Here is a 27,817-nt window from a genome sequence, read left to right as displayed (position 1 = left end):
GGGTGGCTTGTCCAATAGAAACAGTCGGTTTTTCCTCTGAGAGCCTTCCACAACGAGTCCCCTTGGCGAGTCCCCTGAGCCTCATGGTCTTTCTTGGTGCCTAGGGTAAGATCACATATGACAAGAGGCATTAACCTCTGTGCCAACAAAAGCCCTGAATGATGGGCTGCCACCCAGCTGCCCCTCCACCTGGCCATTGAGAGCTGGGACAGCAGGTGGAGTTGGGAGCTGAGCTGCTCTCGCTGGCCAGTAGGATCTTGTGAGTGCTGAGCTTCGGGCTCCAAGGACGCTGAAGCGAGAGTCGAGAGGGCTGCTTGCTCAACTCAGTGCCAAGCCGGTGGCAGAGACCACTTTATGACCTTAATGTCATATTTCCCACAGGCCGTGTTCCACATGCAGTCGGTGAAATGCCTTAAGTGTCAGGAGCAGACCCGGGCAGTGCTGCCGTGCCAACATGCTGTGCTGTGTGAGCTCTGTGCTGAGGGCAGCGAGTGCCCCGTCTGCCAGCCTAGCCGGGCCCATGCCCTCCAGTCGTGACCCTGCAGACCTGGCCCAGCTGGGCCCAGACCTTTTCACCTAGGACTTTTTAAAGTATATATATGTATGTATGTATGTATGTACGTATGTATGTATATGTATATGATTATGTACATGTATACATTTCTGTGTGCGTGGTGCCAGCGTGTGCACAGTGTCTGTGTGTGTCTGGATCTAGATATAGACACACACTTTAAAACAGACTTACCAAGCACTTTTTAAAGAAAAGACTATTTTGCAGTCCTCTCCTGTCCATTCCCCATCCTTCCTGCTCAGAGACAAAGTCCCCTCTTTTCCCACTGGCCTTTGGCAGTGAATATGTTTTTGTCTCTTTTTTTATGTAAGAACTAACTATTTTTAACTTCTTCCTGGGGCCAGAGCATGGAAGGATGGGAAGCTGGAAGGGCAGGCTCTGTTCACCCTGCATTCCAGGCCAGGGTCTATGTCGCAGTGTGGACTCAGGTCCCCGGTTCCCAGCTGTGAGGGCTTCAGGGCCCGAGACTCTAAAGCCAGCCTAGCTTCTGGGTTTACCAAATATATTTAACCCTGGGGACAGCCACGGAGCTGGCAGGCCAGAGCTGCAGGCTAGCCCCCCTCCCACACGTGGGCCCTAGGCCTAGTTCTGTCTGTTCCCTCGGGATCTTGAAGTCTGGGCCTCTCCTTGATCAGCCTCTTTGGCCCCACAGTCACTTGCCAGGCTGGCACTGCCCTCCCTGTCCCTGCCTCCTTCCCTCTGGCACATGGCTGCAGGGCCGGTGGCTCCCTCCCTCTGGCAGCTAGCAGGGCGATTGTTGGGAGAAGTGCAGTCTGAGGACCAAGGGGGCTCAAGCCCTGCCCTTCTTGCTGGGAAGAGTTGTATGCATTCCTTGGTGCTCTTTGAGTGCAGCTGACGTACTGCCATTCTGGGCAGACGCCTGTGTGCATGTGTGTGCGTGCCTGTCCAATGTATATTGTGTTTAGCTTCAATTTTAAAAATTGTTATGTACAGAGATGCAGTGGAATGGGAAAGCAGAGTGGGCAGAGGGAGGCAGCCTGTTCCCAGCACTGGGTGTCCAGTGGGCTATAGAGGGCCACAAAAAATCTGCCCCAGCCCAGGCCCCTCCCTTGGGCTCAGCACGAAAGGGCTTTCAATGAATTAAGTGAAATTTTCTCCTTTTTTACAAAAATGCAAAAATCAAACTTATTGGAAATAAACTATGACTTGCGGTGGCTTGTTTATGTGGGGGACTGGGTCAGCAGATGACGACATCCAGACTTCCAGGTGAGCAAGAGCTCTCCCCTGACCTGTGGAAACAGCTAGCACCCACATCCCACAGCGTGAAGAGTCAGCTGAAGAGGCCTACAGTCTGTCCAGTTCCAAACGCTGCTGAGTGTCCCCGAGTCCGGCCTAGTGTGTGATCATTACTGTGGAGACCTGTTCAGTGCTGTGTAATGTACTGTGAGTGGTTCCCTTATTGGTGGTCTCCAAAAAGTAATAGGGACAGAAAGGAGGAGCACGTTACTGAGGGAGTCCCTGCCTCCTTCCCACTGAGGAAGTGTCCTGCCTTAGGTAAACCCTTTTACCCTGCTCCCCTCCTGACGTTCTCCCGAGTATGAGAACACACCTAAGCAGGATGCTCGGCCTGGCCTCAGCTGGCCTTACCACCTACTTGTCAGCGTGTGCAGACTAACTTCACCAGGGTCAAGTGTGAAGACCACTAGCCCTGAAGCTCTGACTGCCAGTGTTCAGGAGACCCTCCACACACACTCTGCTGTCCAGAGCAGCTACTCAGCTTCGTGGTCCCCCTCCCCAACATCAGCAATCATAGTAACTGCCAGGTAATCTGTTCAAAGGTGACAGCCCGAGATTGATCCTGGCACCCGTGGTAGGAGACCCACCTCCTGACCCACGCACACTGACTGCTCCAGGACTGCTCAGGTGTCGGCTTACTCTGACCTGCTTATTGGCCACAGGGGCTCTGGGGATGAGGTGGGGCATACAGTGTAGTCTAAGGAAGAGTCAGGCATGCAGGGCCTGGCATCTTCCTGGGCCCACTGGGAGCCAACTATAGGTTTTCTGAGGGCAGTGGCTAGTGTTTTATTTTTATTTTTCACTAAGAACATTTCTAGGTAGCAGGTGCTGTCTGAGGGAGGAAGCCCACTCTGTAGACAGCCAAACTGTCCTTTCTGCCACTGTCCATCTGTGCCAGCTCTGCTTCCTGCCAGCTCTCACCTCTGAGCCAGAGTCTCTTCCCACCCCCCTCGTGCACCAGGGTGACTTTGACAGGATTCTCTCTCCCTCTAAAGTCTGTGCACAGCCCTGGTCCCAACTGTGGGCCCCACCCCAGTAGCTGGAACTGGCCATCCCTGAAGGCAGATGTCCCTAGACAAACCTTACCAAAGCAGCTTTTTCAGGGGGAGGAGCAGGGATGGGAGATGCTCCTCTGTGCTGGGATATAGCAGAGGACACTGAGACCAGGGCGAGAGGGAAGGACGAGAGATGATAAATACCCGGGTGGTGGTGCTGCACATGTTTAATCCCAGCACTCTAGAGGCAGGCGGATCTCTATAGAGTTTGAGCCATCCTGGTCTACAGAGAGAGTTCCAGGACAGCCAGAGCTACACAGAGAGACTCAGTCTTAAAAAAAAAAAAAGGTAAATACTGGTCATGGCACTCCATCACCAAGGGCTGTTCTGGCTCTCCCTGTGTGTCACACCAGGGTGAAGGGCTTCCCTCTGTCAGGAAGAGCCCAAGCTTTCAGGCTTCCCCTGTTTACACTGCTACCGCCCTAGCTGTGAGGCATGCTGGGAAGCCTGCTTGGCTCGCTGCCTCCTCAGCTTTATGAAGGCCTGGGCCTCTCGATCGCTCTTCCGGCTCTCCAACAGCTGCAAAATTGGATCCCCTGTGTAGAGAAAGGTTTGAGAGTCAAACACCTGGTTAGGAAATAGCACTGTTCCACCCCTGTGCCGACCTTGGGAATTGTGGACACGCACCAGCTAAATTCACGGGTATGTCTTGACAAACAGGGCTGGAAACATGGCAGGTCCTGGGGTGGTGACTACTGCCTTTTTTGTTTAAGACAGGATCCAGCTGTGTGTGGTGGCACATGCCTTTGATCCTGTCACTGAGGAGGCAGAGGCAGGTGGATCTCTGTGTGGTTCTTGGCTAGCCTGGTCTGCAAAGCGAGTTCCAGGACAGCCAGGGCTACACAGAGATGCCCTCTCTCAAAAAAAAAAAAAAAAAAAAAAAAAAAAAAAAAAAACAGGGTCCTTATTATGTGGCTCCGGTTGGCCTCAAGCTGACAGAGTTCCACCTGTCTTGTGGGTGCTGGGTTTAAAGGGGTGTGTCATCACACCTAGCCTTAAGATAGTTTAGAGTGTCTCATGACACAGACAGAGGCATAGGGACCTTCCTGTTATCAAACTTGGCCTGCACCACAGGATGTGTGCCCTGCACAGAGATCCAGGCCCCTTGTCACAGGGACTAATTGGTTTCCCCACCAGAAGTCACATAATCCTTCCTGAACTTGAATTTCACTGGCCTCTCCAGTAGAGCAGAGACTTGCTGAAATACTCAGCAATATGAGCCATAGTGCTCGTTCTACTGGCTTCCATCTCCCAAGAAGGCATCTCTCTGGAGACTGTGCCAGAGAGCCCTGCCCTGGGATTCAGGCCTACCGTTGGGTGCAGGGTATGTGAGAGGCAGGCGAGTCTGAGGTGCTTCACTAGGCTCTTCACAACCAGTCAGTCCAGGCACCCTGCAGAGTGGCAGGAAGGCCTCCCCCTCCAGGTCATCAGCGCCCAGAGTGTCATGGTCAAGCACAGTGAACAGGAGGCATGCCCAGGCTTTTTGGCATGGCTCAGCAGGCACCAGGCTGGCAGGGAGTCAGGGGCTCAGTTAGTTGTCTGCCTCACTCAAATCTGCCATCAACAGTCCCTCCCTCCCAACATATTGGGCACCCTTTGCTGAGAACAACAGTTGGATCTCAACCTGGCTCGTCTCTGTCACATGTTATAACACCCACTCTGATCATGGGCTGATTTTACAGCAAGAGGTCCTGCGGCCCCAAGGCCCATATTCAACAAAGAGCAGGTACCCAAGTACCCGGTCGGATACAGCATCCTTCCTGAATGCCTCTGTATTGGGTGGGAATCCACCCCCCTTTCTCCTAGGGAAGCAAACACCTATTCGGAAGACTTCCCTTCAGGCCCAATGTGGTCATCTCAAGCTCTCCTCAGAGGAGGCAGGGGTTATGAGGGAGGAAAAAAAGGGGGAGGGGCTGAGAGATGAGTAGGGACTCACAATTCAAAGGTCTCATCAAAGAGTGGGTGAAGTTCCTTCTTATGCTTCTGGGTCTCCCTGGGGGCCAGCTCAGGGAATTCATGTCTGGGTTCCAGCGTCAGTTGAACAAAGGGGTCACTGGAACCTGGCAAGTGGCCCATGGGGGGCGGGGGTTGCTGACTGAGTTCCAGCCACCACCACACCCCACACTGCCCCCTCCCCACAACTGTTCTCCCTTAGCCCCTCCTGGTAACTAGAGGAAATGCGCTTAGGGCTCCTGCTGAGCCTCCAGGGTGCTAGTGAGGAGAGGCCTAGGGAAGTGTCCACTCACCATTGGAGTCCAGGGGCAGGAGGCTAGAGGCACTGAGCAACTCTACGTGAAGCTTCTGCTCAGAGGCTCGGTAGGAGGCCTTGATGGTGACTGCACCCAGCTGCTCAGAAGTGGTTTCAGCCTGGCATGGGATCACACATAGGGATCAACTGGGAGGGAGTGGGGGCAAGGCCCACTATGCTCCTCAGTGGGAGCTCGGCAGGAGGAGCACCTCACCTGCTGCTGAATTCGGCTACAGAAGTACTTCTGGATGAGCTCCCGGCTGGAGGCTGCCTGCAGCTCCAGGTCCTTCTGCAAAGCCTGGAATGGCATGGCATATCAGAGCATCCACCTAAACATCTTCATGCCTACCCACATTGATGCTGCGGCCAGGCACTCAGACAGGGGAAGATGTGACAGGAAGTGCTGGGGCCCTAGGGCCACAGAAGATCCTGTGGACCTAGGACCAGATCCTGAGGCAGAGGTATCAGATGACCTGCTCTGGAAGTATAATCTCCCCGGTGCAGGTATGTAGGGACCCTTTGCCTTGAAGGACACTATATTTGGATTATTTACTTCCTGCAAGCATCACAAAATTTGTAATAATTTTGAATAAGAGGCCCAACTTAATATTGCACTTGCTTTCATGAATTACGTGGCTGTTCCTGGATACAGGTAAATACAGAAAGACAGGTTCCCTGCCTTGACCTCCTATCAGGGGCTTATCAAGAGGCCCTAACAAGGCTCTGGCGTCATTCCCCCACACTGCTAAGACTCTTACCTGGAAGGTGGCTGTGTGCAGGGCCTCTGGTGGCAGACCACAACCCTCAGCATGGAAGCAGATCTCCAGGTTCTGGGAAAGAGAAAAGAGATGACTCCAGGCACTCCCAGGGCTAATATCCTCGCAGCCGGTATAGTTACCTGAAGGGCTTCCTTCAGTCTGCTGGAGGCCAGTGATGAGCTACGCTGGGAAGAGGCCACTTCCACCAGCACCGTGAGTGTGTGGGTCCACAGCAGGGTCAGAAGGCTGGCCGGAGAAAGACGGGGGCCGGACATAGCACAGTACAACAGGGGAGGAAGAAAAGATGCTCTTAGAAAGGAGGGCCTCGGGAGCCCAGGCTCACTCTGCCTCCCGCTTCCACCAGTTCCACACGTGAGGCTCGGGCAGAGCTGGCAGATAGTGCACAGAGGAAGAGCCGCTCCCAGAGTGGAAAGGGGGCAGGCCAAGGGAGTCATCAATCCTGTCCAATGTGTCTCTTAACCTCAGTGGAGAACCCTCTTCAATGGAGCACGGGTCTCCAGCAAACCACTAAAGAGTGGCGGAGAAAGCTGGACCTCAGGATGGGATAGGATTGTGGCGCACAGCATGGGTAAGGAAAATAAAATGACAAGGACACAGACTGACAGCCTCCTGAAATTAAACATGCACCACTGTCAGCTAACAGGTCCTCTGTCCTGATGATGGAGGAGGCCTGAGATGGGGGCATAGCCCAGGGGTACAACACTTGCCTAGCATGTGGGGAAGGAGGCCTTCATTTAAAGTAGTGAGTGAATTCATTTAACAGCATCAGGTACTGTTCTAGATGTTTCTGAGCAAAGCTCCTGTCTTAGTGGAGAGTTAATTCTCGCTTATGTGAAGAAAAACAAAACATAACAGAACAAAACAAACAAACAAAAACACTCAATAAATAGCATAAAGGAGTCTGAGCCTCCAGGGGCCCAGCTTGCTGCTCAGTAGGAGGCGAACAGAACTCTACTCTATGGGGAAGAGCCCAGCTACCAATCAGGGTCCAGGTTCCACCTGCAGGCAGCTGAGGCTCTGGACCAGCACAGTCCTGCCTGCAGCCCTTCATGTGGCCCATTCACTCCTCAGGAGAGGCTGGGACTGTGATCATGGGCATGATAACCTGGACGTCTTGAAGCCACTAAAGAGGAACCAAGAAGCTGGAACCTGAACCTAGGTATCCAAAACCCATATCTGGGACATGCCAGACACCTGGACCATGAAGAGGAAGGAGAAACAGTCAGGGGCCCTGAAAATGGGCCTGGAAGGATACAGTGGAAAGCTTGCCATGCTCAGAGCTGCACAGAACAAAAAGGACCAGTGAGAGAAGCGTGAGCTCCCTGTCCCTGAAGCTGTTTAGATCCTCCAAAGGAAGTCATCAAAGGGATTCCCAGCATGCCACCAACCCAGGAGCACTAAGGCCTTGGAGACATGGGGCAGAGGGCAGTGCAGGTCAGGGGCTGCTGCATACCTGCTGAAGTTCTCCTGGACCAGGTTGGTGTTCATGTAGCGAAGCTTCACCTCCAAGAATTTCATCAGGGGCAGAATGGCCTAGGACAGACCGGAAGGGCATACAACTCAGGCCTATTTTCGTCCAGACCTCACTCACACTGTCTTGACCATCCCCCTTCCCTGGGTAGGGAACAGAGCTGGGCTACTGTGTGGTGGGTATTACAGTGTCTGTATTAGTTGCTCGCTGCCTCCTGTCTTTCTATCCCGGTTGCTCTGTCTGCTCCAACCACACCATCCTCTGCATCCTATGGACCTGCTCTGCAAAAGCCTCCTCAAGACCGCTGCTCTTCCTGATCCCTCTGCCTGCAACGTTCTTCCTCTAGGCATCTTCACAGATCCCTTTCTTGCTTCCTGTGGGGTCTTAACTCAGCTGTCACACTCAGAATAAGGCCTTCCCTGACCACTATCGAAAAGTACATTTCCCAGCCCATCCCCTTCTCTGTTTTATTTTTCCCTTTAGTGCTTATCATTACCTAGCACACTATATAAGTGTGTGTGCAAACACGCACATGACTGGATGTGTATTGATAGTTACAGTTACAATTATGGCTGTAGTTAGCTATATCTCTGCACTTAGCTATCCATCATCCCCTCAGAGCAGAAGCCCTAAGAAAGCAAGAGTTTAGGTCACATTGACTTAATACCAAGTCAGTATCTGGAACTAAAATGTATGTTTACTCAACATTTGATGAGTTAATGAATAACTTCACCCCCCTCAAACAATCAGGGATACACTCTCCCCTTTACACATGAGGAGCTTGGGGTCAGCTGGTGGGCATAAACAGGGCAGCAGAAATGATAAGCCGTGGGAAGGATGTGTTCCCAGACCTGTGTGTTCCTGAGCCTCCTGAGGTAATCCTACACGATCCATCAGTGCCTCCCTGAGCATCCAGGGAGTACACCGAGGCCCATGGAGACATCACACCTGGGTCTGACTCCCATCTACCTAGGCTGTTCTCACCACCCCAGTGCACAGAGTTGGCCCAGAGGTGAAGGTCAACAAACAGAGCGGTTACTCACATCCTCAGGCAGAACAGACTCCTTGACACCAATGAGTTTCTGAATGTGTGTGGCAATGCCCACCTCCAACTGGGGACACAAAGCAGGGAGACAAAAGGGAGATGGAGCGAGGCAGGGGCAATCCAGAAAGTTGGCCTGAGACTTGAGTTTATATTTAGGATCAGGGGGTAGACATCAGCTCAGGTCCTGCTGAGGAACGGGGTAGGCGGGGTCCCTGGGTGATCAGACGGTACCTGCTCAGCCAGGGTACGGACGCCAGTACGGATCTCATGGCCCAGCCCGGCCAAAGCGCCCTGCAGCTGAGCATGCAGTGTGTTCTGCAGCTGCCCCTGCTCCAGCACGGCCCCGACCCGCTGCTCCAATGCCTCCCATGCCAGCTGAGTGGGCAGCTTGTGGATGACCAGCCGCAATTGCTCCATGTCATTTACCACCACACACAGCTGGGGACAGTCACGGGCACAGGGATGCAGGCCTTCTCCAACAGCACCAAGACAAGCGGATCCACCCCTACCCTGGCCAGCCCCTCAGCCCCAGCCCTGGGTCTTACCATGTTGGCTGCCTGGCCCTGGTCCTTCTGACCTGCAGACAGTTCACGGGCCCGGGCCTTTATAAGGCTGCAGTAAACCAGGGCCAGTCGGCAGGTGTCCTAGGGTGAGTGGATCACAGGAGATGGATGGATGGATGGATGGGTGGATGGGTGGGGCTCTCAAAATGGGTCAATAGAGGAGTCTCAGAGAGTTAGACTCTCAAGAGTTTAGGATGCAAGCTATGTGAGGGGCTGGTGATGGCTAGTTGTTTGAGAGCCTGTGAGGAACTGGGTAGGGCAGAATGACCTGTCCTAAGAGGAGGGAGGGATGCTGGGAAGACACCATACCTCCACAAATTTGACAGTGATCATGAAGGCTTCCTCAGGGTCTGGCCAGTCCAGCTGCCGGGCAGTATGGCTAATCTGGGCAAAGCAGGTGGACAGATCCACAGCGGAAGTGCTATGCTTGGTCAGTTCACCCAGGGGCACCAGCTGGGAAAGGGGAAACACTGAGACACAAGGCTCAAGGCAGGCAGACACAGATCTATTCCCCCAACCACCAAGCGGAGTGCAGGCTGCCTGGAGGATAAAAGCAAGGCTCCGCCCACTGCCCCTTCAGCCTGCAGGACCCCTAGGCACAGGGACACCCTACTGAGCCTCAGGACATCAGGAGGCCATATTTTCCACCCAGCTGGCCTGAACAGTGCCCATGAGCTGTTCAGAGACAGTTAGAGGCTTCTACTGGGCAGGAGGTCCCAGCAGAGAACCCAACCTCACTCCCAAACCTAGGGCCCCCGCCTGCACCGAGTCCATCTGCACGGCACGCTGCACCCGCTCCAAGGCAACACTGTAAGTCTTCTGCAGCCAGGAGGGGATGGCCGGCTGGAACCAGCGGTGGAAACCATCCAGGGCCAGGACTCCATTGCTGGGGAGAGGAGAGGCTTAGCCTGTGGTAGGCAGGGGCTGGCCTTGGGCCACAGCTCTTGACAACCCTTTTCTGTCCTGCATGCCTGAAGCCCACCTGTCTGAGGGGACCGGGCCCAGCTGGCAGAGCTCCTTCAGGGTGACATAGAGCTGAAAGAGACTTTCTCCCATATCTGGGGAAACAAGGTTGCCCACTGCTGCTGTGTGGTCCTGTACCCTCTTGGCCACCTACAAGGAAAAGCTTGTCGAACAGAGTGCAGAGCTGGACAGAGGGGTGGTTTCTAGAGATGGCAGAGGGTCTCACCAGCCACTGCAGCTCCTGGAAGGCCACAGAGAAGAGGTCTATCTTGAGGACACTGGGGGAAAGGCAGTATGTGTGACAGTGGTGCCCACTGGGGTCCCACAGGCCCATCAGCTCCAGACCCATAGCCGCTCACTTGTGGAAAATCTTGTTCCATGTGTGACGGCACTGGTACAGATCACCCATAACGTCATGGACCAGGCTTAGCAGGGCCTTGCCAGCCTCCAAGATGCCCTGGGAAGGATACGGGTGGTTACAAGGGCAGACCCTACATACTCACCCTCAACCCCTGTCCCAGAATCTACCTGCACCATGGGCTGATGATGTTGCTGCATCAGGTGAAACCATTCAACTGTGCCCATCTGTTGGAAGACGGGCAGGGAGAAGGGGTGAGTGAGCTAAGGGGCACGACCCCACCCCCACCCCAGGGAAGACACCTACCCGCAGAGCCTCAGCAACCAGCTGGGGCAGTGGAACGCTGTCTGGGCACAGCTCTCCGAAGGCCTTTGTCTTGCACATCTGCACCAAGACTCTGGCAGACAGAGGGCTCTGTTCAGACCCTACTCCTCCGCAACAGGTGTTCTTGACCCCCCTGCCCACAGGTGTCACCCCTGCACACTCATCTCTGACCCCTCTGCAGAAGCAAAGGGGTAGCCACTGACCTCAGGAGGGACTGCAACCTGGATGGGGAGTCGGAGACAGACAGGGGAAAGACGGAGCGGAACTTCCGGATGAGGGAGAGGCCATAGGCCAGCAGGGAGGTGAAGGAGGTGGCCAGCTCCTCCCGCTGCAAAGCCAGAAAGACGTTACAGGCCGCTGTCTGCCCTCCGGAGCCCTGCCTGCCCTCCGCAGCCCTGCCCGCCACTCACTTGTTCTTCCTTGAGCCGGCCCTGGATCCACTGGTACTCAATGCTGGTGATGGGGTGCAGGAGGCAGCTGCTGGGGAACTCCAGGCTCTGGTAGAGGCGGCTGTAGGCCAACCACTGCCTGCAGAGACGGGAAGCCCTCAGCAGGGCCCAGGAAGGCAACATCTCCCTACTCCATCCACCAGTAGATGCTGAAGCAGTGGCTGATAATGTGGCAGGTAGGATCTCTGTTCTTTCTGTTGATGCTTTTCAAGGCATCTGACTTTTTTTGTATGTTTGTTTTTTAAGAGAGGGTTTCTTTATCCCTGGCTGTTCTGGAACTCACTTTGTAGACCAGGCTGGCCTCGAACTCACAGAGATCTGTCTGTCTGCCTCTACTCTCCAAGTGCTTAAAGGTATGCACCACTACACCCAGCCTCACTTGACTCTTCAATTGTGCTTTGTCTGGATAAAACTTCAGAGCTGAGCCAGGCAGTGATGGCACATTCCTTTAATCCCAACACTCCGGAAGCAGTGGCAGGTAGATCTCTTGAGTTCAAGGCCAGCCTGTTCTCTGAAACAGAGCTAATTTCAGGACAGCCGGGGCTACACAGAGAAACCCTGTCTCAAAAAAACAAAAACAAAAACAAAAACAAAAACACTTCAGAACTAGACAGGATGAAGCACACCTTTAATTCTCCCACTTGGGAGGCAGGTGGATCTCTGGTTAGAAGATAGCCTGGTCTACATAGCAGTTTCTAGGCCAGCCTGGGCTACATAGGGACCTTGTCTCAAACAGTAACAACAACAAAAACAAAAAATCCTCCACCATTTCTGGGGGCAGGAAGATGGCCCAGTGGATGGGAGTACTTGCACCAGCTGGGGCTGGAGACATGACCCAACAACTAAGAGCAATGGTGGAGGACCTGAGTTTGGTTCCCAGCATCCACATTGGGAGGTTCCTAACTATCTACAGCTCAGGCTCCAGGGGCTCCAGTGCCCTCTCCTGGCCAGTGAAGGCATCTGCCACATAGGTGGTATATGATCACACAGACAACCCACACACATACACATAAATTCTTTAAAAAAATGATGTGTGTGTATACCCACACATATGTGTAAAGGTATGCATGTAAGTGTGTGCATGTGTGTGAAGGCCAGAGGCCAAGTCAAGTGTCTTCCTCAATCACTCCTGAACTTTCCCAAGTCTACTAGCATGCTCTCTCTGTCTCCCCTGTGCTGGCATTTCAGGCATGTCAAGCTACTCCCTACTGGGGTGCTGGGGACTGAACTCAGATCCTAATGTGTGCAGAGCGAGCACTTTACTGGCTAGCATCTTCTCCCTCAAACTCAACTATGTAGCTGAGAATGACCTTGAACTCCTGATCCTCCTGCCTCAACCTCCCAAGTGCTGAGATTACAGGTGTGAGCCATCATGCCTGGAGAAAGCCTCAGGGTTTCTTGTTTCTTTTGAAAAGGCAGGTCTAGAGGTTTGCACCCATGGCAATCATCAGCTAGAGATTCTCTCAGAGGTGTAGCGGGAGACTAGCAGGGGGTGACTGAGCTAGATGAGGTTAGGGTGAAAGCCAGAGCAACCAGGGACAGGCTGAGGTCCCTACTGGAACAGCTGATGTTTGCATCAAGTGCCTAGATCCTGAGAGGGAACCTGGCATCTCACTGACCTCACCTCCACCCAGCTTCCTCTTCAGGAACACCCATCTACCCAAGAACCCCTCCCCCTCCAGCCTCTGTTTTTCACTCAAAGACCAAGTCATAGGCAGGCCCCAGGTGGCATTCTGATCTCACCCCCCTCCTGCCCAGTACACGGTGTGATCATTCTCTTCCACTCCACACAGGCTGGCATGCCAATCACTCATGAGTGCTCCTTCTGGCATTCCCAGAAGCTGACATAGCTCAGGAAACAGGATGGCCCGTGAAGATTCGCTGTCATTTTTAGAGTTTTGGTGTTTTTGTTTTTTTGAGACAGGGTCTCACTGTATAGCCGAAGGTGGTCTCAAGCTTGCTGCAATCCCCCTGCCTCAGCTTTTTGAATTCTGGGATTGATTCCAGACATGTACCACCAAGTCATTTTAACATCAATTTATCAGCTATTTCCTGCCATGAGCCTATGACATCGGGAAATGGGTCGGCTGAAGAGAGGCGAACATAAAAGCCCAGGACATGAGAGACACAGACGAGGCCAGTGAGTGACCTCAGGGCAATGCTCAAGAGGAGGACCGAAGCTGGGGGTGGTGATGCACACCTTAAATCCCAGCACTCCGGAGGCAAAGGCAGGTGGACCTCTGAGTGAGGCCAGCCTGGTCTACAGTGTGAATTCCAGGACAGCCAGGGCTACACAGGGAAACCCTGTATTGAAAAACCAGAAAAAAAAGGCGGGCGGGGGGGGGGGGGGGGAGAACTCCTGTTTCATGAACAGCTAGAATCTGAGTTGTGCACAAAATCTCCAGATGTGAAAGTTTGTTAACTGACTCCAAACTTAAAAACACAGTTTGGACCTGAGAGCACACTCTTGAGAGCTGCCCTTTGACCTGTAGGTGGGTGGGGCAAGGCAGAAAAGATCCCCTAAGAATTCTGAGCAGGGCTGTGTACTTACGCCATGGACTGATGGAAGTCTGACAGGTCCTTCTGAGTGGCATGGAGAAAGAGGATGGTGGCACCCTGGGGACTCAGTGATGCATCCCAGGAGGTACTGCCAGCCTAAGGAAATAGTAGAGGGCTATCAGGACCTGACAGGTGGCCCTGGTGGTGTTCAGTTCCAGCAGACGGACATACCTGGTGCTGGGTGACTTCATGGGACACCAGCTGCTGCAGGAGGTGGAAGTGTACAGTGTAGCTGGGCTGGGAGCGGCTGGCCGCTGTGGCTCTCTGCAATAGCGTCGGCAGGGCTGTGAGGACCCCATGCCAGATACAGCCAGCCCTCTCCAAACCTTCCTAGGCTACCAACCGAGGAAGAGGCAGCCGCTAGCCCAGCCCCTGGACCTACCCGCTTGTGAATGAACTGAAACTGGAGATGGCACCGGCCGCGGTCTGGGTAGGTCTCTGTGCAGGGCTCTAGTGGGTACCACTGGTCCTCTCGGCAGCGCAGATCCTAGCAGGGCAAGACACACAGTGATGAGCATCAGGACCCTGCCCAGGGCTGAGGCGAGGACAGGCAAGCGGTTGAGGCAACTCCCAGGCTCAGGTTGGGTCAAACCTGAAGTTTGTCAGAGCCCTTCACCCCCCTCTGCTTTTGCCTCTCTCCTGGCCCTTCTCCTTGGCCCTCACCTGCAACTTCAGAACCACGTTCCCCAGAAAGTCGTCCTGGCCTTTATCCTTCCGAGCTTCCTTAAAGATCCTGTTTTGGGGAGGATTGGTGAAGGGTCAGCCACCTGGGTACTCAGGGCAGAGCCTGCATTCCAGAACCCAGGGTGCCTGTGAAAGGGTGGAGGGCCACCTTCCTCCCTATAACCTGCTGCACCCACCTTCGGAGCCCGTGCAGGTCCGTGAGCTCCCCAAGCTTCTGTCTCACAGACTCCACAGTGTCCAGGTCCCTGTAGGCCAGAGGTTTGAGCAAGGGGCAGAGGAGGGGTCCGTGACCTCATCAGTAAAGAAGCTCCGACATAGTGTCTGTGTGTGTGTGTGTCCCTCCATCCCTCTCCCGCCCCCCACTTCTTTTTGTTCCTCAGGGGCCTGGCATGCCACTCACCACATGTCCAGGTGAAAGCTTGCATTGCTTACATCCTCAAACTCCCTTTAGGGAGAAAAGAACATGTGTGCTTAAGGACCTTAGCAGGGTAGGACACCCCATGCACACCCATGTTGGACCAGGCTACAAGGACTGGCCATAAGCCCAGACCTGCCTTCTGAAACGGCCATCCCCAGTATCACCCACCGTGTGTGTGTGTGTGTGTGTGTGTGTGTGTGTGTGTGTGTGTGTGTGTGTGTGTGTGAAGCTGTAGCCCTTTCTTGCCTAGTCCTTCCCTCCCTTTTTAATTTTTCTCTTGGGCACAGGATCATGTTATGTAGCCTTGGCTGGCCTGGGACTCACTCTGTAGACCAGGCTGGCCTCAAACTCACAGAGCTCTGCCTGCCTCTGCCTCCTGAGTGTTGGGATTCAAGATTGAGCCACCCCACTTTCCTAGCCACTTCTCTACCGTCCTCAAGGATGGGCTGGAGTGTCCCCTGGCCACCATCCACCCAGAGATGCCCAAGTGTCCCTGCTCCACTACTATAGAGCATATTTAGTCTTTTGGCAGGGTCTTGCCATATAGCCTAGGTTAATCTTGAACCTGCCATCTTCCTGCCTTACTCTCTTGAGTGCTAGGGTTACAGGTGTAGCACTACATCAGGCAGATACATGATTGGCATTCATGTCATGGGTTTGTCCTATCTAGCCAAATCTCCCTCCAGCTCTACTTGACCAAGGGCTGAGCTCACTCTCTTGATCCAGGAAGATCACTGATCTCATTGGCTAGGAAACTGACACCCAGAGGAGCCCCGGATGGGAGCAGGGAATAGAGGATGGAGGCTGGGACAGGGCCACGTACAAGATAAAGGTCTCGTCCCAGACAGGATTAAGCGTCTGGCTTTTGACTTGGGTGCGATGGGTCTGCTCTTCAGGGATGGTGTGCCTCACCACAGCCTTCTGTCGGTGTCGAGACACAGGGCTGCCCTCTGGTACGCCAACCCCCTGCTCGATGCCCAGCAGGCAGTAGGGGTCACTAAACCCTGGCAAGAAGTGAGGAACAAGACTCCAGGAAGTCAGTCAGGTTCCCTTGAATTCCCATCATCCTCCCCGGGCCCAGCCTCCCCCTGAGAAAGCTGGATAAGGTCCCTCTGAACTCAGCATCTAAGCACAGGATGCTAGCAGCTGGGGGGTTTGGTGGTTGGGCTCTCTGGCAAAGAGTTGAAAGCCAGACTGTGATGGGGAGAGGAGGTGGGGGCCCCGACACTCACCGCTGACATCCTTGCCCAGAATGCCCTTGGCCTGTTTCACCGTTGCCTTCAGACAAAATACTGGTTTCTGGAAGGACAGGAGTGGGGGCTGCCTGAGCTCCTGAGAAGGCTGGGCTTCCCATGCCCCTTCCTTACCCAGAGTGCCCTAGCCCAGGTTACCTCAAGCTCCCCAACACGCTGCAGCATCTGCTGGTGCTCCTCAGGCTGCACCTGGAAGGCCTGACAAGGGAGGAAGTTCGGGAGGTTAGGGACACAGGCAGGGTGGCCCGATGGGTAGGAAGGGCTGAGCCTTGGCGGTAGGAAGATACCCATCTTCCTATGGTGGGGGCTGGATTTACCTCTTGCAGATAGCGTAGTAGTTCTGAGGTCTCCTTCACATGGTTGGGCTCTGGCTGACCCAGGCGGTGCAGGACAGTATAGAGGGCTTCCTCATACAGCTGGTCCCGCTGAGACATAGCAGAGTCACCTCAGGAATCCCATCATCACCCAGCAGCCCTCCCTGACACCAACACCTCAGGCTCAGAAAAGGGACAAAGAGGCATGTGTGCAGGGAAGGTTGAGACTCAGAATATTCTCTACTAGGCTGTGGCAGCCGCCACTTCTGGGGCCTGAGGGGCCTCCCTCAGAGAGGATGTAGGGCTGCTTCCCACATCCCCCACACTCTCCCAACTCCACCTCTTACCTCTTCTGAGGAGAAATGGTGTGACTGAACCTGGACCTAGGAGCAAGGTGGAAAGACAAGGTATCGCCAGAGGCCTAATCAGCCAGGCAGGACGACCCAGGCCTCAGACAGTGGGACCCCAGCACCTCAGCCCTTTGGGCCCTTAGGCCCACCGATTCCCTCACCTGTTCCAACATAAGGCTCTCTAAAGGTCTCACCCCTGGGTCATTTTGCTCATGCCCTGGCCTGCCATGCCCGAGGTCCATGGGCGTTCAGCTGGCCCAGCAGTGGACTCTCCAGCATCTGCCCCCCCTCTTCCTTGCCCAGAGGAAACAGCAGTGCTTATCAGGCGGCCACCGCTCCTCACCCCAGCAGCGGAAGTGAGGCCTAACAGCAGAGGTGGGTGAATAGGGGGAAATGCCAGCCAGGCAGGTCTGGGGTAGCTCAGAGGGGTCCCTAGGCAGCCCACTGTCATTGGAGATACTGCTTCGTGGGGCTGATGCCATCAGAGCTAGAGGAACAGGGCTGGAGGTGCCGGCCCACCAAAGGAAGAGTCTAGAAAAGCCCACCACGACTCAGAGATCAAACACATGGTGGACCTCTCTCTGCCCACCCACAAGGCTATGTCCAGGGTCATAGAGGGCAGGTGGGTGGGGGCAGACAGCCTCCCACGTCCACGCCTCAGGACTGTGGCGCACCCCAGACGGGCTCTTTGCCCTCTGTCGTCACTCCTACCTCCTGGTTGGTTTGGGGTGGTGGATCCTGTAGGTCTCTGACCCTGCGGCGCCTTATCTTGATGGCCTGGCGCAAGAGTGGAGGGCGCCGCTGGGGGTGGGAGAGGTGTGTCGCCATGGTGGCTGTCTCTGCCTTTCCCTCTGCCACCCCCCTAGCTGCCGGGTGGAAACAGCGAAGCCGCAGGATGATGCAAAGAACCCCAAGGTACACCCTCCTCCGTTAGGGGAGGGTGGAGGGGTGGAAGGGTCAGGGGGTCACTGCCTTAGAGGGGCCTTCTCCCAGGCTCCCTGCACCTGCCTTCAGCCTCGATCCTTGCAGGATCCTCCCCGGCCTGGAGCAGAAAGTGGACCCAGTGGGCGGAGCAAGCCCCACCCACCCTTCTATCGAGGCCCTGGGGAGAGTCAGAGCTCCTGGCAAGGGTGCTTAAGGCCAGTCTATATAGCAGCCTGCCTCAACTATGCCTGGGCCAAGGAAGCTGACCTAGATCTGTGGGTTCTCACCCCAAGGTTTTCTGACTGGCCCCCAATCTGGGTTAGGGTGGGGCAGGCTCAGAGCCGTGACTCCTGAGAAATGTTTCCTCTGCTCAGCAGTCACCTGCCCAGCCTGCTCCACCCAACAGGTGACATTCCAGGGACGGGACGGGACTACTCGGTGTTAGCCAGGGAGGGACAGTAGGGATACGGAGCCCAGTCCCACCACTGGTGGTCAGGACGGTGCTCCTTCACTAGCCCTGAGAGCCCCTGTGGGTGGGCGGCAGAGGAAGAGGCTGCCATCTCTCTGTGGGAGCATTTTAGTCAGTAGAGGACACTTCGGTACCAGATCTTCCACAGCTTTGACTGAGTGGGGTGCAGCCTGGCTGTGGGCTTAGCTTCTTCTTCCCCTGAGTCAGGTGACACTGCAGTACCAGCCCAGCCACACTCCCTCACAGGAGTCCCGGCATGCCTGGGCGGCAAGGCTGCTTTCAGCCTGTGCTCAGGAGGCGATCGATCGGGAGCTGCAGATGGGATACAGGCCTTGTCCTGCCCCAGCTGGCAGTAGGTGGCATTATACACCATCCCAGGCAGGTACAGGGGCCTCTGTAGGAAGGCTGGGAACCGTTCAAATGTACCCTGAGAAAGATTCAGACAGGAAACAGGCTCTCTAGCCCCACCTCCCAGCAGCCAGTGGCTCCTCCTTCCGGAAGACCTCACCCTGGTCACCACACAAGAGTCAGAGCGTCCAGTCACTTCATTTTACTATTTCACAGTTGTAGCAAACAAATCAAGGCGCAAACAGGGTTTATTTCACATTAATATATTACTGGATTTTTTTGTGTCAAATAAATAGGGAATTCTCTTTAAATAACCATCTCCTCAATTTGCGTCCAGGAACAAGAGCAAATCTTAATGCTTCCAGGGGGTGTGAAGCTTCCAGGGGGCAGATGGCAGCTTACAGGTCACATGGCTGGAGGTGCTCCTTCCCAGACCAAAGGGACCGATCGGACAGACATGCATTCTCTAATGCTCCTGTGAAGAAGCCCCTTGTAAAGGGGAGAGGAAAGGAAGGGAAATAATTCCCAGAAACACTAGAGGGGGCTTCCTCCTGGCCACAGTGCCTTTGCTTCTGATGCCGCCAACTGCTGGAAGCTCAGGGTAAAATTCCCAAAGCCGGAGGCAACAGAAGGAGCAGGCTAGTGTGGCAGGCAGGGTGAGTGTGACTGAGGCCAGAGCCGGCCAAAGGGAATGTGGACTCAGCATCTGCTGGGACAGTGGCCTTCCAGGGTCAGGCACACACCAGGGGAAGGAATGTCAACATGGCCTGGCAGGCCCCCAGGGGGAGACACAAGGCTGGTCAGATAAGCCCACAAGATGGAGTACAGTGGCCATCAGGCTGAGGGGCTGGGCTGGGGTGGAGGAGTGGCCAGAGAGTCCCTCTGTGGGGAGGAGCTACTACAGAGAGGAACAAGGGGTCATCCCGCGCTCCTGAGAGCCCCAGAGGTGGTGAGAGGGAAGCTAGACAGAGCAACGCCACAGGCTGAGCTAGTGTGGGAAGCTGGGAGGCTCCTCTCAGAGGCCCGGAGCCCCACCCTTCCACCAGGGCTAGTTCCTGCTAACTGTTTATAATCAGGCCTGGGGAAGAACAGGGCCCTCCCTGGCCTCCCAGAGTTCCAGATGCAGCTCCATGGGAGGCCCAGGAAGGGGTCATCCATAAGAGGCAGGGAGGTGAGCAGGGTCTACTGGGTCTTCTTGTCTTCTGGGGGGTAGTAGGGTGGCGGAGGAGGCTGGCTCTAAAGGAAGAAAACAGATCACATGAGACATCACAGAATGAGCTGTGGTCTCTTTCATCACTAGCTCCCAGGCTGCGTGACTGAGAGGGCGGGCGGTCTTACCCCACTCACCGTGGGCATGTAGACATTGTGTGGGTTGCCTGGGTTGTAATAGGCGCTGGCAGCTGCTTCTGCGGCCTTGGCCTCAGCTGTCAAGGCAAACACACGGAGGAATGGCAATGAACAACAAGCCCTCCTCTGCCCTTGCTTGAGTTTGGGGCAGCTGGCGACTCAGACCACCAAAAGCTTCAGCGACTTTCCTAAGCACCTGCCATGTGCTGGCATTGTCCTACCGTCCCTTTACATGCCCTTGGCATAAGTCTATCAGGTGGTCCTGGTGACCATCGGTAGATGAGAACACTGAGGCACACAGGTGACCTTTTCTGGGTCTAAGGTCACTGCTAGCCAAGGGCCAACAAGGCTGGAATCTAGACCTCATCTCATCTTCAGACTGTCCTTCCGTGTTCTGTGACAGTGGGGACACAGAACACAGGCCTAGCCCATGCCAGGCAAGGGCTCACTGAACCACACCCAGCCCCTGGACTATATATAGCTCTTCGCCACCAGGCTACTCTGTTGGTCCCTTTGGTGGTCTGCAAGCCAGAGGCCCTTCATCATCTGAGGTGTTCAGTAGCTTCCAGCCATCTTGGGGGCGTCTCGGTAAGACCTTCGGGAGGAGAGCTGATCCTGAAGGACTGCGAGCAGCCCAGGGGCCTCACCTGCAGGAGTGGAGGGGGCACTGGGGCCGCTGACTGGAGGCTCCATGGGCCCAGGATAGGGTGGTGGCGGTGGCTGCACGTATCCCATGGCCCCATCCATCATGGGAGGTCCTGGATAGAACTCTGCTTGGGAAGAGTGACAGGCAGTGAGCAGCCCGCTTGGTTCCCTCAGAAGGCTACTCTTGGGAGTGGCCTGTCTAGGTCCCCGGGGTGCTCTCTAAACTCTCCAATGTCCGTTATGTCTAAAGCAGGTGAAAGGGCACATCTCCCCTCTGCAACCTGAAGGTGCGGTAAGTGGGTGGGTGGGGGGCTGAGGCTGGGCAGCAAACGACACTCACCAGGTGGGGGCGGTGGATAGGGGTAGCCAGGAGGGCAGGGGTACATTCCATTGGCGACTGGTGGGGGAAAGACATAGGCCCCGCTGGGCATGTAAGGGTACCCATAGGCTCCATTAGGGGCTTCACCTCTGGAGGCTATAAGTACAAGGGGAGAGAGAGATGAGTGTTGCCTGCCTCAGGGACTGATGGGTCCCAGGACTGTGCCCACAGATGTGCCCTACAACCATTCCACTGCCCACCCCACTGGGTCTGTCTAGGTCAGCATGTGCTAAGGGGAGGGTGGGAAAAGAGGCCAGAAGGCAATCGGACCAGAGTCAAGGACTGCAGTGGAGAGGGAAGTGGATGGAAAGGTAAACGGGTGTGTGTGTGTGTGTGTCGGGGGGGTAATGGGACGAAGATGACTGGGGGAGAGGTGAGGAGAGAGGGAACGAATGTTGAACACGGTGTGCTCGGTAATTTACAACGGCTGCCGGAGGGTAACTTAACAGTTGGGTTTTTTGTTTGTTTTCCAGTCCAAACATTTCTGTCAGAATGTTGCGTGCCTGTTATGGGCAAAGGAAACCCACAGACTAATTACAGGTTTCTTTCCCAATTCCCAGCCCTGTCGGCTGGGCCAGATTGTTACCTCCTGTGCTTACAATACAAAATAAAAGGACAAACAAGAAACCCACATGTTAGGTGTGTTGCTAGGCCCGAGGTTTAGGAGCTGGGATACCTTGAGATGCCACCTGGAGCATCCGCTGCCCAAACTCGATGGCGCCCCCTGCTGTGAAGGTCAACTTGTAGGAAGCAGAGCCTTCCCAGCCACCTGAGAAGGGGCAAGGACAGTGAAGAACAGTGGGGAGAGAGAACAGGTTCAGTTCAGAGAGACGGCTCTTTGTCCTCTCCTGGCCATCACCCAACACCGAGGAGGCTATCGGGAAGGGGTGAGGCCTCTGCCTGCAGCCCACAAAACACCTGGTACTGCACGATGGCCTGGCTCCTGCTTGTGGGTTTCATCCTCTCAAGAGGGCTTTCCCCCACCCCCAGCCAAGCACACCGCCAGCACCAAGGCTACACGGTTGATTGTAGAGCCAATACCAAGGCGGAGGGGAGGAGGCTTCTCTCTACCACCAGTAAAGCACTTGGCAGCTCTCCTGGTAACTGACTTTGAGGTTCAGGGTAGAACTCTCTTGGTAAGAGGCCTCAAGACAGAACATGGTCCCTCCAGCCTGGCTGGGTCAAAAGGCACAGAGGTTGACACAGAGCCCTCTGGAGTCTGGGAGTCGGTCACAACGCAGGGCCCTGCCAGCCTCTGGTGAGGTAGCTGCCTTTCCCTGGATCTCATGGAAGGCTCCTCCCAAATTTAAACCTAGGCCTTCCCTGGGGAAAAAGAAGCACCTTTAGTTTTTCATTTTTCTGCTGGGCTCACTCTCTGAACAAAGGGCCAAGTTAAGCCAGCATTTCTCAGCTCCTGGCAACCAAAACCCACCTGTGCCGCTCAGCCATTAGGCCAGGTATCTGATGTTAATTCACAGCTGGGAAGGGGGAGGCTTGGACGGGTCTGAAAAGGGCATCTCCAGGAGGCTGGCAGTCAGAGATGCCCGGGACACCTCACTAGCCACCCAATCGTGTCCCCGAGCTCTTGTCACCTACCTCCCGCTTCAGCCTTCACGGTCCCCTTAATGAAGTTTGCGCCAAACACCGGCTGCTTGATCTCACAGTCCTTCATCAGATAAAAGGGCATCATGAAGGACTGCATGGCATCCTTCCCCTTAGACAGAAAGATGACCTGCAGGGAGAGGCAACCAGGCCGTCAGCACCAGAACCAACCCAGCTCAGCCACCGCTTCCCACCCGTGTTCTGTGTGCTGGGTCTGTTCCCAGCGCCAGAGCAGGCAGTGTAGCCCAGGTGTGGCAGCCGCACGGCTCCTCTCAGTGCTGTGAAGTGAAAGGCCTGGGTGCACCTGGGGGCCCCAGACTCAGGTGTGCACAGGAGGAAGCTGCAGGCTGTAGAGCAAACAAGAATACACCTTCTCTCTCCAGAGACAGAGGGTGGCCGGTGGTGTGTGCACGGAGGAGGCTGCTGGGCTAGGTGCAGGGCAGGCTAGGCTCCTGGAGGTGGGAGGCCGAGCCCAAGCTCATACAAAATGCAGCACAAGGGTCCAGAAGGGATCATTGTGACTTCCTGTAGGGCCACACTTTGCCTAACAGCCACAGAACTCTCCTGTCCCATACCTGGAAAACCCCTCGGTTTCTTTTTTTTCTTAATTACATTTACTTATGTTATAGGTGGGTGGGTGGGTGTGGTGGGTGTGGTGGGTGTGACATGCCGCAGTGCACAAATGGAGGTCAGAGGTAAGTTCTCCCCTTCCATCATGTGGGTCAACCCCTGGGTTTCCAAACCACCAGACACTCAATCTAACGGAAGAGGGGAATGTGAATCTCCAGAGGAGGGCATGTTTTGCGAGGTGCTGTGTCGTCAAAACTTGCAGATGTGCACTCTTTCTAGCCATCTCGACACCTCACTGGTGGGGAGCCACAGGCAGCACCCCCTCCCAACTATTCATCTGGATTACTCAGCGCCCACATGGCCCATTCGCAGGCGAGGCCAATTCTGCAGCCTGGCATCTTTCACTCGGCAGGGTTCTGCTGGGCTTTCTGCCCAGCCTGGAGGCTGTGGCCCTGCTACTGTATCCTGTTTACCACATTCATCACTCTGACTGTGCACACAGCCTCGAGGGCTCCTCCGGGCAAGTCACTGAAGCAGCTGTATCTGACCTCAGAGAGATTTTGGTGGAATCTGCATGGCCCAGGTCAGGAAAGCAGTACAGAGGGCCTGGTGGTTCCAGAATCCAGGATCATGTGACAGAGACATGGGCAGAGCAAGGCACTGGCATTCTCCAGAGGCCACTGGTGTCACAAGGCTGAAGTGGAGACACATATGACCATCTGAAAGCAGGGCTCTGATCTGCTGTACAACTTACCCGGTATGGGGTAAGGTAGATGGTGCCTTTCTTGGTCCCTTTGAAGGCCTCTGGCACATTCTTCATATCATTGAATGTAAGCTCCACATGATCGTAGGACATGAGGATGCTGTGGTGAAAAATAACAAAGAGTTCCGATGATGCCATCAGTCATCCTGGATGGATGACAGGACACGTCATTCACAACACTGTTGCAACAGCACTATGAGGCACCATCTGTGCAGCTGAGCAGAGAGGAACACAATGGGCCTAGAGTCCCTGTGTTCCATTTCTACAGCCCCGAGTGACCAGGGTAAGAGAACTGTCCCCATCTCTCCAGCTGAATTAGATAACCTGGGCTTTCTCTTCAGTCTCTCTTGAGCCCTGCGACAGTGTGTGTTCTAGTCTGGAGTTTTTGAGGCAAAGTTTCATACAGCTCAGGCTGCTCTTGAGCTTGCTACGTTCCTCCTGCTTCCACCTCCCAAGTGCTGGGGTCCCAGACTTCTACCACCATGCTGGTTACCTGAGGTGCTAGGGATGGAAGCCAGGGTTTTGTGCATGCTATGAAAGCACCCTTCCACCTGAGCCACAGCCACAGCTCTTTACTGCTGTTGTTTATTTTAAAAACCTAATATAAGCCGGGTGGTGGGCACACCTTTGATCCCAGCACTCAGGAGGCAGAGGCAGGCGGATATCTGTGAGTTCGAGGCCAGCCTGGTCTACAAAGCGAGTTTCAGGAAAGGCCCAAAGCTACACAGAGAAACCCTGTCTCGAAAATACCAAAAACAAAACAAAAACCAAAACAACAACAACAAAACAAACTAATATATAAACATTTGTCTTGGGGATGTAGCTCAGTAGTATTTGCCCAGCATGGTCACTGCTCTGGGGTCTTCCCCAGCAATACACACACACACACAATAAATGTCAAAGACACAGCTCTATTCTTTCATTGGATCCTCGAAAGCTGGAGACACAGGTGTTCTAAGATACCTGACACAGATGCCGGGAACTAAACTGGGGTCCTTTGCATGGGGTGTTTTTCTTGGTTGTTGTTGTTGGTTGTTTTGTGTTTGTGTGTGTGTGTGTGTGTGTGTGTGTGTGTGTGTGTGTGTGTGTGTGATTTTTAAAGACAGGGTTTCTCTGTGTAACAGCCTTGGCTATCCTGGAACTCGCTTTGTAGACCAGGCTGGCCTCGAACTCCCAGAGATCCACCTGCCTCTGCCTCACGAGTGCGGGGATTAAAGATGTGTGCCACCATCACCTGGTTGAGAATATTAGCTGCTGAACCATGTTCCCAGCCCTTAATCCAAGCTTCTTCAGCTGGAGCTGCAGAAAATGTCTGTATATAAAGCCCCTGAGATAGATGCGTGTGTGTGTGTGTGTGTGTGTGTGTGTGTGTGTGTGTGTGTACACATGTACTCAATTCTCTGGGAAGAGTTCAATGTTCATTTCTAACAGTGGTTTATTAATTAAAGATTAATGTTCACTAGTTTAAATATCACAGTTTGAGCACTGCACTTAAATTTCAATTCTTATTGACACATCTGTTTCAGAAGTGAGGCTAAGTTCTTTCCAGAACCCTATTAGGTAACAATGAGCTATGAGCCAGGTGCTGAGACCCAGGAGGGCAGATACCTTCTTGAAAAGACCCAATGTAAGAGAAGGAAGACCACTCTCAAACGATGAAACCAAAGAGCTCTGGTTTTGGTGGTGCATGCCTGAATTCCCTGCACTCAGAAGCCTGAGGTAGGATTGCTTCAGGTTCAAGGCCAACTTGGAATGAAACCCTAAGTCAAAAACCGGAGAGAGTGTTGGTGGAGAAGGCAGCCATCAAAAGGTCTCAAAGTACCTGGCCCAGCCAAGGCACTGGATGAAGTACACCAGAGGACAATGTAAGGCTTCTCAGATTACATGATATAAAGGTCCAAGTTCACAGGGTTTCATTCCTGCCTCCTCCTCATCCCAAATATCCGTTGTTGGGGCAGAGGTAATAGAGGACACAGACCCAGCACAATGGAAGGGACCAGATCCATGCTGGGCTGGCCAGGACCTGCCAAGAACTATGGAGACAAAATCAGCATATCCAGTCTGGTCACCCGCACCTTCTCTGACTCATCAAACATTCCCAAGTGACACGTCCCAAGATGGGTGTAGGCTCTGACCTCCACCACGTCTCCCTTGGCTTTCAAGAAGAAATTCAAGGCTGCATAGCTCAAGTCTGATTTCCAACGTCCAAGGAACAGAGGAAAGAGGAGCCCTCGACAGGGCCCAAAAGTTGGGAGAGAATGAGTGGATGGTTGCAGGGGAGGGCAGAGAAAAAAAAAAATCATGAAGTTGAGAGCCCGACTTAGGCCATCAGGAATTCAAGAGAACCAGGCAAGGGACAGGCCTTTACAAACGGCCCGCTGGTGCCAGGCACTGGGTTGAGCAGTTGACATTTAGTTCCACCTCTAGGGCCTCAGCCTTTCTCCCGGAATCTGAGAAGTTCTGGAACATACGAGAAGACTGGACAGGAGTAGTGAAGCCTATTGATTTTGGGGGTCAAGATATCTGCCTTCAATTCCCTTCAGTAACTCACAGCACTAAGCCAAGTTATTTACCCTCTTTTGGGCCTCACTTGCCCTACCCGGAAAATGTGTACAATCGTTTCTAGGGCACAAGATTATGTATTATCTAAGGTAGACCAGACGCAGTGGCTGCCGCGCAGTAACAACGTAGTAAACGCCCAATAAAGAGCAATTATTTTTAAGACTCCATCTGGGAAGGGGCTCAAGAAATCACCCGTTGGCCTCGCTCACAGCCCCAAACCCTGACACCATTGGGCCGCCCCACCCCCACCCAGCACCCCAGCTGATCAGCGTCCCGGTCCTCCCCCACGACCCACCCACTCCCTCCAGCCCCGCCTCCAGCCGTGACCGCCCCTTCCCCCAGCACTCCATCAATTTCCTCCCCCACCACATCCCACCGCCCTCCACACACAGTGGGCGACACCCGCCCTTCGATCTCCAGGATCCTTCCGCCGTGTTTTCACCTCTCACTGTTGTTGACGATCACTCCGCCACCCTCTGAGTGATTCTTGTTGAGCGCCATAGTCTCTGCCACTGGGGTCCCGAGGCTCGCAACGCTCTGCGCCTGCGCTGGTCTTTGGCCCGCCTCTAGTGGCGTCGTTCGTATTACAGTCAGCCAATCACAGCTCCTGCGCGTAGGCTGGCCAACCACCTGATTTCCAATGTCACGTGGCGAGAGTTTACTCCCGCTCCCCCTCCCCCAAGTTGCACCTGCATCACAAACAAGCTGCGGACTACAATTCCCAGCAGGCAATGGTCCCGCAACCGCGACTTCTCCTTGAGGTTGAGTGATGAACGCATTCTGGAACTTGTAGTCTTGTTTACTGTAGGACAGGCTTGCTACGCTATTTACAAAACTTTGAACATCTGTACGCGTCTCCCTACCCGGCCGCCTCGTGTGAAGCAAACTCAATCGAAGAAATGTAACTTAAACGTGATGACTTGATGTGTGCAACGTGTAAAAGTCACTTAATGAGCCGCCTTCATTTCCCCAACTGACCTGAGTGGTTCGCCCATACACTTGGGTGTGCGAGACACAATCCCTTCTGTGATGGACTGGAAGAGTCCGAGCAAAATACGCTTTGATCAACTCAAACCCTGACCCCGCGAGTCGGACTGTGTGAACTTCTGGGAAGAGTGGTCCGCTCCCCACCCTCTTCCCCGCCCAACATCTGCCGCCTGCATCAGCTGGCCTCGCGATGGCGCTGCTTTCCTCTCTAGCTAGCTAGTGCAAGAGAGTTTAAGGAAACCTGGAATAATTGAATGAAACCAGACAGTGTGAGGCCAATGGCCAGAGAGAACTTTCAAAATACCACTGACTCATTTCGACTTGTGACCCAGCAGTGGGTGTCTCTCTACTGCGTTGTAGTGAATCTAAACTCCATCTCTGAGATGATTCTTTCGCAGGGCCGGGAAAGATTGCAGGGTTGCCTCAGTATCCTTAACCTTAGGAGATCAGTGTTTGATTTGAAGCAGATAGCATAGTGGCCCACATTCCAGCACTTGGGAGGCTGAGACAGGAAGTTGCCACAAATGGAGGTCAACTTGGGTTGCATAAAGATTTCCAGA

The 27,817-nt window shown here is 54.2% G+C and overlaps 3 protein-coding genes across 11 annotated transcripts in view; 1 reads left to right on the top strand and 2 right to left on the bottom strand.

Moving 5' to 3' along the window:
- Unk (unk zinc finger) overlaps nt 1-1,743 on the top strand; it is a 33,311-nt gene extending 31,568 nt beyond the window's left edge. For all 4 annotated transcript variants that reach the window (XM_052755864.1, XM_052755865.1, XM_052755862.1 and 1 more), the window contains exon 16: nt 382-1,743. In XM_052755864.1, coding sequence (XP_052611824.1) covers nt 382-537 — 156 coding nt within the window. In that variant the 3' untranslated portion in view covers nt 538-1,743. The remainder of the gene's footprint in view (nt 1-381) is intronic.
- A 1,289-nt stretch (nt 1,744-3,032) lies between these two features.
- Unc13d (unc-13 homolog D) lies at nt 3,033-18,493 on the bottom strand. Of its 3 annotated transcripts, none has more exons than XM_052755858.1 (32): nt 17,373-18,493; nt 16,659-16,694; nt 16,315-16,422; nt 16,136-16,195; nt 15,977-16,043; nt 15,568-15,748; nt 14,727-14,771; nt 14,503-14,571; nt 14,306-14,375; nt 14,025-14,129; nt 13,814-13,906; nt 13,635-13,738; nt 11,045-11,162; nt 10,838-10,962; nt 10,617-10,707; nt 10,481-10,537; nt 10,312-10,409; nt 10,179-10,230; nt 9,972-10,102; nt 9,755-9,875; nt 9,299-9,442; nt 8,972-9,070; nt 8,658-8,864; nt 8,425-8,493; nt 7,364-7,443; nt 6,030-6,135; nt 5,890-5,961; nt 5,346-5,429; nt 5,130-5,250; nt 4,820-4,943; nt 4,195-4,391; nt 3,033-3,419 (listed from the first exon to the last, which is right to left on the bottom strand). In XM_052755858.1, the coding sequence occupies exons 1-32, from the start codon at nt 17,487-17,489 to the stop codon at nt 3,298-3,300; spliced, it is 3,273 nt and encodes a 1,090-aa protein (XP_052611818.1). In that variant the 5' UTR covers nt 17,490-18,493; the 3' UTR covers nt 3,033-3,297. The 3 variants fall into 3 exon arrangements, with proteins under 3 accessions (XP_052611818.1, XP_052611819.1, XP_052611820.1); XM_052755859.1 differs by lacking the exon at nt 17,373-18,493 and adding an exon at nt 16,823-17,341; XM_052755860.1 differs by lacking the exon at nt 14,727-14,771.
- Nucleotides 18,494-18,589: 96 nt separating this feature from the next.
- Wbp2 (WW domain binding protein 2) lies at nt 18,590-26,847 on the bottom strand. Of its 4 annotated transcripts, none has more exons than XM_052755866.1 (8): nt 26,713-26,847; nt 23,700-23,808; nt 22,370-22,505; nt 21,450-21,542; nt 20,735-20,869; nt 20,397-20,522; nt 19,750-19,826; nt 18,590-19,638 (listed from the first exon to the last, which is right to left on the bottom strand). In XM_052755866.1, the coding sequence occupies exons 1-8, from the start codon at nt 26,769-26,771 to the stop codon at nt 19,585-19,587; spliced, it is 789 nt and encodes a 262-aa protein (XP_052611826.1). In that variant the 5' UTR covers nt 26,772-26,847; the 3' UTR covers nt 18,590-19,584. The 4 variants fall into 4 exon arrangements, with proteins under 4 accessions (XP_052611826.1, XP_052611827.1, XP_052611828.1 ...); XM_052755867.1 differs by having other exon boundaries at nt 20,397-20,519; XM_052755868.1 differs by lacking the exon at nt 20,735-20,869.
- Between the last annotated feature and the right edge of the window lie 970 nt (nt 26,848-27,817).

The sequence above is a fragment of the Peromyscus californicus genome, unplaced genomic scaffold (genome assembly GCF_007827085.1).
Source record: "Peromyscus californicus insignis strain IS unplaced genomic scaffold, ASM782708v3 Scaffold_3__1_contigs__length_106647218, whole genome shotgun sequence".
Lineage (NCBI taxonomy): Eukaryota > Metazoa > Chordata > Mammalia > Rodentia > Cricetidae > Peromyscus > Peromyscus californicus.
This window is presented reverse-complemented; position numbering and strand designations above follow the sequence as displayed.